Below are 13,366 nucleotides of genomic sequence, written 5' to 3' on the forward strand. Positions count from 1 at the left end.
GGTAGCACAGTCCTTTTCTTCCATCAATGTTAGGTGACGGTGATTATAAATATTAAGAAGCCTGAGTTAATTATCTTTTTTGGGGGGGATAACCATTTGGCAGGTGAATTTACAAGGCAACTGGATGAGAAAGAGTCGCTTATAAGCCAGTTTTCCAGAGGGAAGTTGTCCTTCACTCAACAAATAGATGAACTTAAAAGACAGCTTGAGGAAGAAACCAAGGTAATTCTCCTACTCAGTTTTAAGATTTTGTCCTTGAACTGGAGCAGAACTGCATACTTCAAATAAAAGCAATAGAATTACACTGATTTACACAAGCTGGGAGTTTGATTCAGTCTGCAATTGCCAGCAGAAAGCTGAACATCAGGGACAAAAACAGGCCTTTTTTTCTGCCAGAACGCACTGGAACAGTGTTCTGGCAGCTCTGCAAAGTAGTCATGTGTTCAGGTGGCCTTGACTCGCTTGCGAGGGAAAGGAGCTCTTTAACCTCTGCTCTTCAGCTAGTGGGGGGGAAGTCCCCCCTCCAGCTGAAGAGCGGGGGGGGGGGGTCAAAAGAGCTCATTTCTGCTTGGCAAGCTGTGGGAAAGGAGCTCTTTAATCCCCGCTCTTCAACTGGTCGGAGGAAGCCCCCAAAGGGTTTTAAACTTCAGCGGAGAGGAGGGGAATTCCCCCTTTTCCAGCTGAAGCCTCCCTCCCTCCCTTTCTCTTTCCTTCTTTCCATGTCTTTCTTTCTTTCCTGTCCTTCCTCTCTCCCACCCTTCCTTCCTCTTTCTTTCTTTCTTTCTTTCTTTCTTTCTTTCTTTCTTTCTTTCTTTCTTTCTTTCTTTCTTTCTTTCTTTCTTTCTTTCTTTCTTTCTTTCTTTCTTTCTTTCTCCCTACCCCCTCTCTCCCCCTCCCTTTCTCATTCCATCTTTCCCTGTGTTTGTTTGTTTGTTTTCTTCCTTCCTCTTTCTTTCTTCCCAGGGGGGCAGAGGGGGAGCAGCCACACCATGCATGATGATGTCACTTCCTGGAAGTGACATCATCGTGCGGTCCCAGGAGCATGTGCGCATAGTGACAGGGGTGCCACCTCCTGCTGGGAGTTGCCCCAGGTGAGTTCCCCCACCTCTGAAATATTAAAGGGAAGAATTAAGACAGTCAGTGTGATGTAGTGAGATGTTGGTTTTGGAAAACCTGGATTGCAGCTTGGATCCAGTGGGGATACAGCATCTCAGGGGACACTTTGGGCTGCAGTGGGAGGCAACAAAGTTGTGTTCTGTGGGTTACCTGCAGAAATGCTCTATTATATGCAACCCAGTGAAACACAAGCTTGTCATGTGAGTTGGTAGTTCAAGCTACTCCATCCACCAAATTGTGTGTGCCAATTATGGTCTTCCTGCCCTTCAGTCAAAGAATGCTTTGGCCCATGCCCTGCAAGCTGCCCGCCATGATTGTGACCTCCTGCGTGAACAGTTTGAGGAGGAGCAAGAAGCCAAAGCAGAGCTCCAGAGAGCACTCTCCAAGGGCAATGCAGAAGTGGCACAGTGGAGAACTAAATATGAAACTGATGCCATCCAAAGGACAGAAGAGCTAGAAGATGCCAAGTAAGTGATACCAAGGTTTGCCTTCCTTTGCTTCAACATGGATCCTTTAAAAATAGTTATAGCACAGGCTAAATGCAGATAAGTGTGCCAAGTACTAAGAGAGCTATTCATATAACAACAACAACAACAACATTTGATTTATATACTGCCCTTCAGGACAACTTAACACCCACTTAGAGCTGTTTACAAAGTATGTCATTATTATCCCCACAACAATAATCACCCTGTGAGGTGGGTGGGGCTGAGAGAGCTTCTAGAAGCTGTGACTGACCCAAGATCACCCATCTGCCTTCAAGTGGAGGAGTAGGAAATCAAACCCGGTTCTTCAGATTAGAGTCCCATCACTCTTAACCACTACACCAAACTCGCTCTCATCCATCAAACCCACTATTTCTTATGGTTGTTCTTGACCTGTTGTGATCTTGTGCACAATGAATGAGAACCTGTTCTGAGCCTGGTCTGGTTTAGTACCATTTCACTGAATTGCAGATATGGAAAACTGCAGTACTAGCATGAAGGCAGCATGTCTTCTAAGGGTAGTGAGTGTGCAGTTGACTCAGTGAGACCTTGTCCCTGATTTTCTCTTATCACTTCTTATAATGCCATTGAAGAACCCATGCAGGGCCAAGCAGCTGCATAAGTAGCATAATGTATTCATTGGGCCATTGGTCTGAGCCAGGATTTGGGGCAGCAGCTAGACAGAATCCAGAATGCAAAGCCAGAATGGGCAAGGCTAAGTGTCACAAACCCAATCAAAAGAAGACTATATCATCATAACCTAGAAGCAAACATTGCAAGGAAATCCACAGGTTAAATGCCAGAAGATCATGAGCAGAGCCCTTGACAAACCATACACCAGGTAGCAAGGTCATGTGAAAGTCCACAAATCAGAAAGTGCAGAAGCCTTAGCTACAGAATCATAAACCAAAATCTGAGTTTACAAGGAAAGCAAAGGTCAGTGATCAGGAATGAACAGAATCTAGCAGCCAGTAGTAAGAACTGTAGTCTAGACAAGGGTCCAGCCTATCCTGGGGCTTCAAAGTTGCTTCCTGTCTCAGGTAGCTAATGGACTGTGCTCATTGGTGGAGCTTCTCTGAGAAATTCACCACACAATATGTTTGGCCACAAGTTGGGTCAAGGAACTTAATTGCCCAAGTGCTGAAGGGCATAATTTGGATTGTGACAATGGCCCCAGGGAGAAGCTTTTTGCCCTGTTATGAGGCACTTGGGTAAGTTAAGTAAGTTAATTGAGTACCCCAACCTGACTTATGGCCAAACATATCATGAGTCTCAGAGTTTCTTGAAGTCCCACAAACTGGTTCATCCCACAGCCTCAGTGGCTCACCACAAGGGGCATCAAAGACCTCACTCCTTGGGACACCATTTCATATCCTTATAAATCTTTAATACTACTAAACATAACACTCATATATAGATATAAGTGTGTGTAAAGTGTTATCAAGTAACAACAGACTTATGGTTACTCCAGCAAGGGACTGTCAAGGCAAGTGAAAAGCAGAGGTGGTTTGCCAGTACCTTCCTCTGCAAAGTCTTCCTTGGTGGTCTCTCATCCAAGTACTGACCCTGCTTCGCTTCTGAAATCTGACAAGATTGGACTATACCATCCCGCCTTCCCTCCCATGTATAGATACATCTCATACTAAATTACCTTTTAATAGAAATTTTCAAATGCTCATTACATTCTCATCTAACACAATATCCCAACTTCATTCCTTACTGTTAGTGTCTACCACTGAGTGACATTTTTGGAGCAACCATGACTCCACATAGTTTTTAGGGTCAAAAAGGAAAAGGGGAGGTTCAACAAGTTTAATAAACAGAAGTTCCAAGACAGTTTTTGTCATTGATTAAGCTCTGGTTCATGTGATTATCAAAAAATGATATACACTCTCAGTCACAATAAAATCAAATCAGAGCAGAAAAGAAATGCTCCAAGTAGGATCAAGGTATAGAGCCCCATGGCACAGAGTGGTAAGCAGCAGTACTGCAGCCCAACCTCTGCTCATGACCTGAGTTCGATACTGAACCTGGCAGAAGCCAGGTTCAGGTAGCCAGCTCAAGGTTGACTCAGCCTTCCCTTCAGGGAGGGAGGGGACATTCACACACACACACACACACAGAGTAGAGGGGGGGGAGTTTTTAACCCTGCAACGAGCCGCCTCCCCTCAGGGAGGGGACATTCCCAGGGCCGGATCTATGGTTGCCAGTGCCCAGGGCAACCGTAGTCAGGCTCTTGCATGCACGCACGCGCTCCTGGGTCACCCCCCCCCCCGCCCACGCAGCAAGCCGGCTGTCCCGGTGCGCTGTGGAGCTGGCGGCAGTGCGAGTGGCTCGGCGGCTGCCCACGCCATTCACCTGCCTCGCAAGACAAGGGCCAGCCAGCTTGCCCGTGCGCCCTTTGTCCTGGGGAAAGGCAAATGGCACAGGCGGCCTCCCAGCCTCCCACACTGCCTTTTGCCTTTCCCCAGGACAAGGGGCGGCTGGCTTGCCCGCGCGCCCCTTGTCCTGGGGAAAGACGAACGGCGTGGGCGGCCTCCCAGCCTCCCGTGCTACCTTTTGCCTTTCCTTTGTGCCCATGGCTTCAGAACACCCCCTTCCCCCTCCCTCCCCTGTGTTGCTGCTCCGTGGTTGGAAGGAAGCCTGCTAATCAAGGAAAGCTGGGCTTCCATTCGTGTTTCGAGGGTGACAGAAGGCGGGCAAACACAGCTCATTCCCCTGGCTCCGTTGCTCCGGGAATAAATTACTGGCGCCAGAGTGTCTGCAATTCCGAACAGAAACCGATATATCCGATCAAGTCCCAAACAAGCAAATCCCCGACTGCTGGATCGGTTGCCATGGACGGAACCGATTAGCTGAGAGCAGAACCACAAGTGACAAAAGGCACAGATTGGACACTTGTCTGCTTCCCTCAAGTTTTGATGGGAAATGTAGGCAGCTTGGTGGAATGTTGGACAAGTGACAGTTGAAAAGTCCATTGGACAGCAGTCAGAGAGCGAAGCTGTGAGACCAGGATGCCTACATTTCCCATCAAAACTTGAGGGAAGCAGACAAGTGTCCAATCTGTGCCTTTTGTCACTTGTGGTTCTGCTCTGAGTCACAATGGCGCAAACACCAAAATCGGGGGGGGGGGGGGAGGGTTGAAATCGTAATTCAGATCGTGCCTATGTCTAGTCAGTAATGACTCAGTGCTTGCACAGGGGACTACCTTTACCTTTAGGGTCAAGGTCTCGACTGCACATGGCAGATCAAAATAACTTAGGCCCAAGACTCGCAAGCATGTACACATTTGGTATCTTCACTCCCAGCCTCCCTGGCCTATGAAAAAGCCCCGCTACCTCCCAGGTTGTGACCATCTCCTCCCCTCCCTCCCCTCCTTCCAGCTGGCTGTTGGCCTAGCCACTTTTCAGGTAGCTTCATTACTGGCTGCTGTGTCCCACAGGGCCCTGCCCCTGCTACTGCTTAATTTTGCCTCAGGAGGACCCTGCCTTTAGCCATTGCCACCGCTGATATCAGTGGACAGTAATAGAACTCCATTGCTGCAGAAAGTTTTACCAAGAGAGACACCCCTACACTCCTTTTCCTACCACTGCTCATCAACCACCATGCCTGGCCCAGGGAGGTCACCTTGGAGGTGCTGTTATGGTGGCAGCAGCCTTCTTGGGAATTGGCCACCTGGCCACTGCTTCAGTAAGTCTGGGGAAAGCCATGAAGCCAAACAGCAATGTGAAAAAGGATACCAGCATGCTGTACCAGCATCATCTCCAATACTGCAAGGTATTCCAGGATATTTTGGAGTCCCAAATGGCGACACCACACAATATGGGCGTTCCATAATCCTTTGTAATGTCTCAGAAAATTCTCTGTATATATTCTAAGAACTGCACCCTAATACATTCACTGCACATTGCAAGGGATTCTTGGATGCACTTCTAAGACTGTGAGGTACAGCCATTTAAGTCAGTGAAATATCTTGGGTCAGCCCATTTTGCCTGCATCCTGTGTGCTTATAAGTAACTAGCTGAAAGCTACACTGCATAAATTTTGGAAATAACCAGGAACTTTGATCTTAGTGGATCTGCTGTGTCTGATGATGATCCCACAATAGTCCTGAATGTATTTGCTTGATTTTCTTAAAGCCAAATTTTGGAAGTTGTTTACTGTGTTTTATTGTTCCTATATTGTATTTTAAAGTATATTTATTGTTGCCTATGCATTTATGTATTTATTGATGTTTATGATGTTGTAACCTACCCTGAGCCTACTCGTAGGCATGATGGGCTAGAAATCTAATAAATCAAATAAATCAGTCTTCTGTGTGGAGCATCATATAATGGTAGTTCCTGTGGAGCATCATATAATGGTAGTTCTCTTCTTTTAGGAAAAAGTTAGCAGCTCGTCTCCAAGAGGCTGAGGAAGCCATTGAGGCAGCCAATGCTAAATGCTCTTCTTTGGAGAAGACTAAGCACAGGCTACAGAATGAGTTAGAGGACATGATGATCGATTTGGAAAAGGCCAACTCAGCAGCAGGAGCCCTGGACAAGAAGCAGCGCAATTTTGACAAAATCATCACAGAGTGGAAGCAGAAGTATGAGGAGTCCCAAGCAGAACTTGAAGGTGCCCAGAAGGAAGCCCGGAGCCTTAGCACAGAGTTATTTAAGCTGAAGAATGCCTACGAAGAGAGCCTGGACAATCTGGAGACCTTAAAAAGGGAAAACAAGAATCTGCAAGGTAGGTCATACACTCATGATGTAGATAGGAAACTTCAGAGAAAGAGCCTACTTAAGTCCTTCAGGAGCTTAACAGATGAGTTTCACCATTCCATTACACAAAAAAAGAAAGAGAATTATTCTGTCTAACATAAAATCTATTTGATCTGAGGATAAAGAGAACTATTGGTGCCAGACTAGACTCCACCCTTTCTCAGTGATGTCAGCCAGTGTAAGGCCCTAACACAGCATGAACTTCCCACATATGAAGTGGTAGATTTAGGGGGAGTGTGCTGGACTGCACACCATCCAACTTTTTTAAAAAAAATCAGAAGGGAGTGAATGGAATACAAAGTAACTTTGCTGTCAACTCTCCTATTTCCCACAAAAATGTTACCTCAGACATCCATAATGTGTGGTCTATATAGCATGTGTCATCTATAAAATGCAAAAGCTAAAATTTTATCAAAGCATGCTTTGAACTGATTTCCTGTATACATTTGTTTGTTTGTTTAAATATTTATACCCACCTTACCTCTTGGCTCAGTGTGGCTCCATAGAGAGCCTGTTTTACTAATAATAGCAGTGTGCTTATAATACCACCCTTCTGGACAGAATAGTGCCCACTCAGAGCAGTAAACAAAGTCAGTGTTGTTACTATCATCATCTTCTTCTTCTTCATCATCATCATTTTTGCTCACAACTGCTCAAACTGTCTAGTCCAAACTAGTCTACTTAAGGTAGCCATATTGGTTGTTCACATGTCTGCCCTGTTCATATATAAAGTGGATGTGGGGACTTTTTTTAGCACATGTGTAAAGGGAGTTGAATTATCTCCTCCCCCTGCCTTATCTCCTATTGGACCAATCCTCTCTCTCATCTCAGAAGCTGCCTAGGCTGGGCAGAAACTGTAGTGGTGCAGCATAGGGAAGGAAAGTTCAGCTACCCTCATTCCCACCACCTTTTCATGTTAAAATAAGGTACAAACATCCCATTTAACTTTCTTTTACTCCTTCTGTGATCCAATAGTCCATGTCCCAGTGATGGAAGGAAGAGAGAAAATTAGTCTATAAATATTTGCCTGTCACTGCTTCAGAAAATGCTTTTATTCCCCACCCTTTCACACACACTGCCCTCCACATACTGGCCTGCAGAACATCAACTTAAACCAACAGTAGCTATTCATAGCTGCCCCTATAGGAGTCTTTCTGAAAGCACTCAAACAGCAGCTGGCAACAACATCTTTGAAGGAAGAGACACAAGAAGAGGATAAATAAAGAAGATACTCTGAGCATCAGCAGGAGACTGTGTAGAATTTCAATGTGTTCATCTGCAGCAGAAATGTTTTATGTGCATCATTTGTGTGAGCTGCTGTGAGAAAAGTGGGGCAAAAATGTTCAGAATACATTAAACTAATAGAACCTTTATTTCCTTCTAATACAGAATGTGTGTTCTTTAATTATTTCTATTGGCTGCTATTCATAATTAAACAGCACTCCCTGTAGTCATACAAAATATCCTGTAAGTCCAAGAAAGTTGTTTGAATGGAAAGCAATGTGGGAATTCCCACCTCCCCTGTTAGAGGACACTCTGTCGGCTACAGTTTGGTGCATTTAGGATTTTCTGATCCCTACATTCTGTTGTTGTTACTTTCTTTAACCTTTTCAGAGGAGATTGCTGATCTAACTGACCAAATCAGTGAAGGAAATAAGAGTCTTCATGAGATAGAGAAAATGAAGAAACAGATTGAACAAGAAAAATCAGAAGTTCAGCTAGCCCTGGAAGAAGCGGAGGTAAGATAAAGGCTTAGAAGGAAAAGTGAGCATACTTTTCTTTCTTAAATGCATAGATCCATAACCAAATGGAGCCAAATATAGCAGCTATTTCATGTACACCAGTCTCTTTGTTTCAAATTGTAGCTGTGCAAGAGTTTGTTTTGAAGGGATGCAAAGCCCCCACCTAGCAGTTCCAGAAGGTGTTTAGGGTCAGGGACAGGAGCATTGGTGTCATGCTGGTGTGTGATGTCATTTCTGGAAAAGAAGGATGTGACATCATGATGTTGGGGGTGAAGCTCTAGGATTCGCCAAAATTCTATCGCTAAACCCACCCCATTCCCTCTCCCCCCACCAGTCTTTGAGTTACTGGTGAGCTAAAGTTTCTAGAGGTTGCTGGCACCTCTGTTGTTTAGCCGTATGGTGTATGTCTGCTGTTGCATTGTGTTTTTCACATCACATGAAATCCAGTACTGAAAAACCATGGCCTTCCTCCAACTTAAGTGGCTCTTCCTCCATTTGCTTTATTGTGTGGCAGTATGCAGATCTGTCTTGTAGATAAGACTTGTTCTTAGGGATTTCCCTGTAGACAATTAAGGCAGATGAGCTTCCTTGAAGGTAGCTGTTTCACCATTACCAATCTTACCCTATAATGAAAAGACTAAAGAAAGTGTTCAGTCTGTTCCCAGGCTTACTGTCTTTACTTTCATGAGGGAACAGGAAGGCCCAACTGGCCCTATATGGATCGAGGCCATTCCTTACAATAGGAATGGCTAAGTGGGATGCTTGCAGATTACATGGAGTTGTAGCAATTATTTTGTCCCTGGAGTACCTACCATGTCTTTCTTTTGTATGTTGTATGTAATGTACAAATTTGAATAACTATGTTATAGTATGTCTGAGGACTACAGTTGTCACACAATCCTTTATAATATGTACTTAGCATTCATAGAATGCTTTCATTGATCAGAGTGCTTCACATACATTGCAGTCCATGCAAATACCATGTAAGGTAGGCATTATTATTATCCTCATATTGTAGATGAAGGATTGACACTGAGAAAGTGGCTTCCATAAGGCTACCTTGTGAGTTCATGGCAGAGACAAGATGTGAATTGAGGACTCCCAGATCACAACTCTTCTTTTTTAGTGCCCATTCTATGTCAGTTCCCAGTTCAAAACATAACTGATAAACAAGATTTTAATCAGTTCAATCTGCACACAGTTGGAAAAGACAAAACCTACTAGTTCTAAAGAAGATGCTGTGATGGACTCAGCTTCAAATGCTGAGATTGCTGGAGAATAAAGAGGATGATTGACATGTCCCCATCCCCCCCCCATCCTTTGAGGCTAGTCTGAAATGGCAGTTGGGGATGGAATGTTGAGGGGTTGACAGCTGGAGTAAACAAACGGGTGAAGAGAGTTGGAATCTGGCTTCTGACCAGAGAGGGTCAGCCAGAGAGTCCTCTGTGTGAGGAAGGGAGGGAGTTCCCTTGAAAGTGAAATCAGTATGTTCCTGAAGCACTTGTAGTCCTTGGACTAAAGTGGGAAAGGCAGCACAAACTCCTGCGTAGACTCAAGAGATCTGGGAATTATAGTGGTCCAAGGAAGTGGGTAGAAAGGAGTCTCCCCTTCAGCACCAGGAACAGGGTTATAGCTCATAACTATAATGCCTGCCCAGTATCCTGAAAGGGTTTGACTCAGTGGAGTACCCTAAAGTCTAGAGGGGAGGGGAAGTCGTGCTGTGTCTGTGTGTTAAAAGTGGAGCATTTGTGAAGCAGTGCCAACCTCTAAAAGAACTCACTTTAACATCTTTAAGACTAATAACATCAACATCTCTCAAAGAAGTGTTAAAAGCAAAGACGTGTCCTGAATTGCTTCTAGGCCAGACTCAGAAAAGAAGCAGATGGCAGAGTCCAGTGACAAGGGTAAAACTTACTGGTTTCTGGCACCTGTAGTATCAATAAAGTAATTATCCGGTAGCTGTGTGTCATCCCCAAGGCCTTCAGTTTGCCTATTCCCATCCCTTAATGCTACAAGAATCCATTGTTAGTCTTCAATCTGTTACCATCAGCATAAACAAGTAGCCCAATGTGTAGCATATGCTTGGCTATTCATCTTTCCCAAGAAGACAATGAAGACAGTTGTTGTAGATTTTCCAGGCTGTATGGATGCGATCTTGGCATTGTAGTTCCTGATGTTTCTCCAGCAGCTGTGACTGGCATCTTCAGAGGTGTAGCGCCGAAAGACAGAGATCTCTCAGTGTCAATATGTGGAGAAGATGTTAGCAGGTAATTTATATCTACTCAGGAAGGTGGGTTTGTGCTGAGTCATCCTGTAAGAGTTTCTGAGGGTGTGGAATGCTAATGGGGGGAAAGCTTCACTATATCCTGAGATGGTTCTGTTGCATATGGATTGGTGGTTGATATGCTAATCTTATCTGCAGGGCTATTGTAAGATGTAGAGTATTTTGTTAGTCTGGTGTTTTTCAGGACTGGAAACCATGCCCTATTCATTTATAACTCTCTTCTTTCCTGGTGAAATTGTGCTTATGCTTATGAATTTCAATGGCTTCCCTGTGCAAACTGACAAAGTAGTTGGATGTGTTGCCCAGTATTTTAGTGTCCTGGAATTAGATACTGTGTCCTGTTTGAGTTAGGCTATGTTCAGCTACTGCTGATTTTTCAGGTTGGCCAAGTCTGCAGCGTCTTTCATGTTCTTTTATTCTTGTCTGGATGCTACACTGTGTGGTCCCGATGTAAACTTGTCCACAGCTGCAGGATATGCAGTATACTCCTGCAGAGGTGAGGGAGTCTCTACTGTCTTTGACTGATCGTAGCATCTGTTGTATTTTTCTGGTGGGTCTGAATACTGTTTGTAGGTTGTGCTTTTTCATAAGTTTTCCCATCTGATCAGTGAGTCCTTTGATATATGGCAAAAACACTTTTCCTGCAGCTGTGGACAAGTTTACATTGGGACCACACAGTGTAGCATCCAGACAAGAATAAAAGAACATGAAAGATAAGATTAGCATATCAACCACCAATCCATATGCAACACAACTTACTCAGGATACAGTGAAGCTTTCCCCCCATTAGCATTCCACACCCTCGGAAACTCTTACAGGATGACTCAGCACAAACCCACCTTCCTGGGTAGATATAAATTACCTGCTAACATCTTCTCCACACACTGACACTGAGAGATCTCTGTCTTTCGGTGCTACACCCCTGAAGATACCAGTCTCAGCTGCTGGCGAAACGTCAGGAACTACAATGCCAAGACCACGGCCATACAGCCTGGAAAATCTACAGCAAGTAACGTTCTCCAGCCATGAAAGCCTTCGACAATACAATGAAGACAGTTTAGCTAGAGCTAGTACTCTGTTATCAAGGTTTGAACATATCTCTAGTGACTTGGCAGAGACCAGGCAGGATGGGCAAGTTGTTTTGTATCTCTAGAATGTGCTTTTGGCTTTACAGCCAACCCAGGCCGAAATGCAAGGCTAGAGAGATGAAGACAAAGGGCCTCTTTCTTGTGTCTCTTACAGAGAGTTAGGCCAATACACAGGTATATTAAAGCTAAATTCTTCTACAGTTATATTCCTTCTATTCTATGCTATTTCTAGTGTTTCATATATGTCACTCAGGTGTTCTGAGAGCTTCTGCTTACTACTCTTTGGGGCAGATTTGAGCACATCCTACAGAAGCTAGCAACTTAGAATCATACCAAGGGTTTTGTGCCTCACACCAGTGAAGTTTCTGTACAAAACCCTTTCCATTACTTCAGTTCAAACACCTACTTACCTGCCTTCTTACGTTATCTACTTGAAAATAAACCTTCTGTTACACTTTGAATCTCCCCAAGCCTTGTGTGCCAGTTTCTGTTTATGGGAAGCGCAAACCTCTGATATTTCCCCTACTTGGACTTGGCTGGGTAACCATACTACATATATATTACTGAAGGGTGGGACAAGAAATAAAGTTGAAACGTAACATCAACCATACTACTGTGTGGTCAAAATGTTTTCCATACAATTGATTAATTCACTGAGTACTCCAGCTCTGCTGAGGACTTGTAACCTATAATGGTGGAACCCTTACTGCTAGATGATGCTAACTCTTGCTAGCCGTGTTAAGACATCTGTTTGGATAATTATGTGGCCCTGAGACTACACAAGTTGGCCATCCCTAGCTTAGAACATATTTTCAAATTCTTATACGATGTGTAAGAATTCCATAGCAGGCACAGGTTCCTCAAGCACACATTAGTTGCGTAACTGTTCCCCTGGGGTTGGAAGTCTGAAAACAAATGTGCTAGATGAAGCAGATCTCTTTACTTACTAATTTGCAAATCCCTTAAGTCAACTTTGCTACATCTGAGCTGCGAGAGTGCTCAGATGTTCTCCCAAGCAGGTCTTGTTGAAGAAGCCTCACTCCTAATGTGCAAACAAATTACCACATTACCTGATAGCACATGAAGGAGCAGTGGAAGGAAGTTTCCAGTGTCATCAGGTAAATGTATCTCTTGATGAATCCAGAAATCACTTTAAGTTCGGGAGAGTAAAGAGTTTTATCATTGTTAAGTCAGCAATCTCATGAGCATATGAAAATTTCTGAGTTTCACATCTGACATCTACATTTTCTTGATTGCTAGAGTCTTTGTGGGTTACTTGGATGTGATGTGGAATGACAGAATTTGTTTATGATGTTGCAGGTGAATTTAGTATGTGCCAAGGCATTTTCATACCCTATATTTTAATGAGGTGCCTCCTCATCGCTTCATCTTCTAGCGATCTCGAAATGCATTGATGCTTGAAAATCAGTTCTGACCGAAGCTGTGCAGATCATTTTATTAACCTCCTCCTTTGTCTTGCAGGGTATTTTATATTTTGCAGGGATTTCTCCTCCAAATAAAAAGGTGTTGATATCAAAGCAGAGGAAACAGCATGCTTTTTTCCACTGCTCAGAAAAGCCGAGCATGATATAGGTGTGCGCGAGTGTGTTGCGTAGTTATTTGGGTTGATTAGCTGTAATACATCCATTTGTGATGCATTCCAGGCCTTTACGTTGACAGATAATTGTAGAACATGCCATGGTGTGATTTTGCTAAAGCAGCAGCGTAGCAAATCTGTAAATGAAATTGAAGTGTTTTGCTCTTGTCTTCTTCCCAAGAAATGTAACTTTCTAACAGCCCAATCCTATAAAACTCAGTTTGCGCAGTAGCATTTTCATTCCTATTAGTGCTTTTGTTGTTAGGATTGCACAGAGCTGGGCTTCTTACA

At 44.0% G+C, this 13,366-nt stretch overlaps 1 protein-coding gene across 2 annotated transcripts in view; it reads left to right on the forward strand.

Annotated features, from left to right (window-relative positions):
• The window catches only part of MYH15 (myosin heavy chain 15), a 99,493-nt gene that overhangs the window by 64,876 nt on the left and 21,251 nt on the right, over positions 1-13,366 (forward strand). For both annotated transcript variants that reach the window (XM_054974889.1, XM_054974888.1), the window contains 4 exons: positions 104-222; positions 1,387-1,583; positions 5,983-6,332; positions 7,979-8,103. In XM_054974889.1, the coding sequence (XP_054830864.1) occupies positions 104-222; positions 1,387-1,583; positions 5,983-6,332; positions 7,979-8,103 (791 nt within the window). The remainder of the gene's footprint in view (positions 1-103; positions 223-1,386; positions 1,584-5,982; positions 6,333-7,978; positions 8,104-13,366) is intronic.

This window comes from Eublepharis macularius, chromosome 3 (genome assembly GCF_028583425.1).
Source record: "Eublepharis macularius isolate TG4126 chromosome 3, MPM_Emac_v1.0, whole genome shotgun sequence".
Taxonomy (NCBI): domain Eukaryota; kingdom Metazoa; phylum Chordata; class Lepidosauria; order Squamata; family Eublepharidae; genus Eublepharis; species Eublepharis macularius.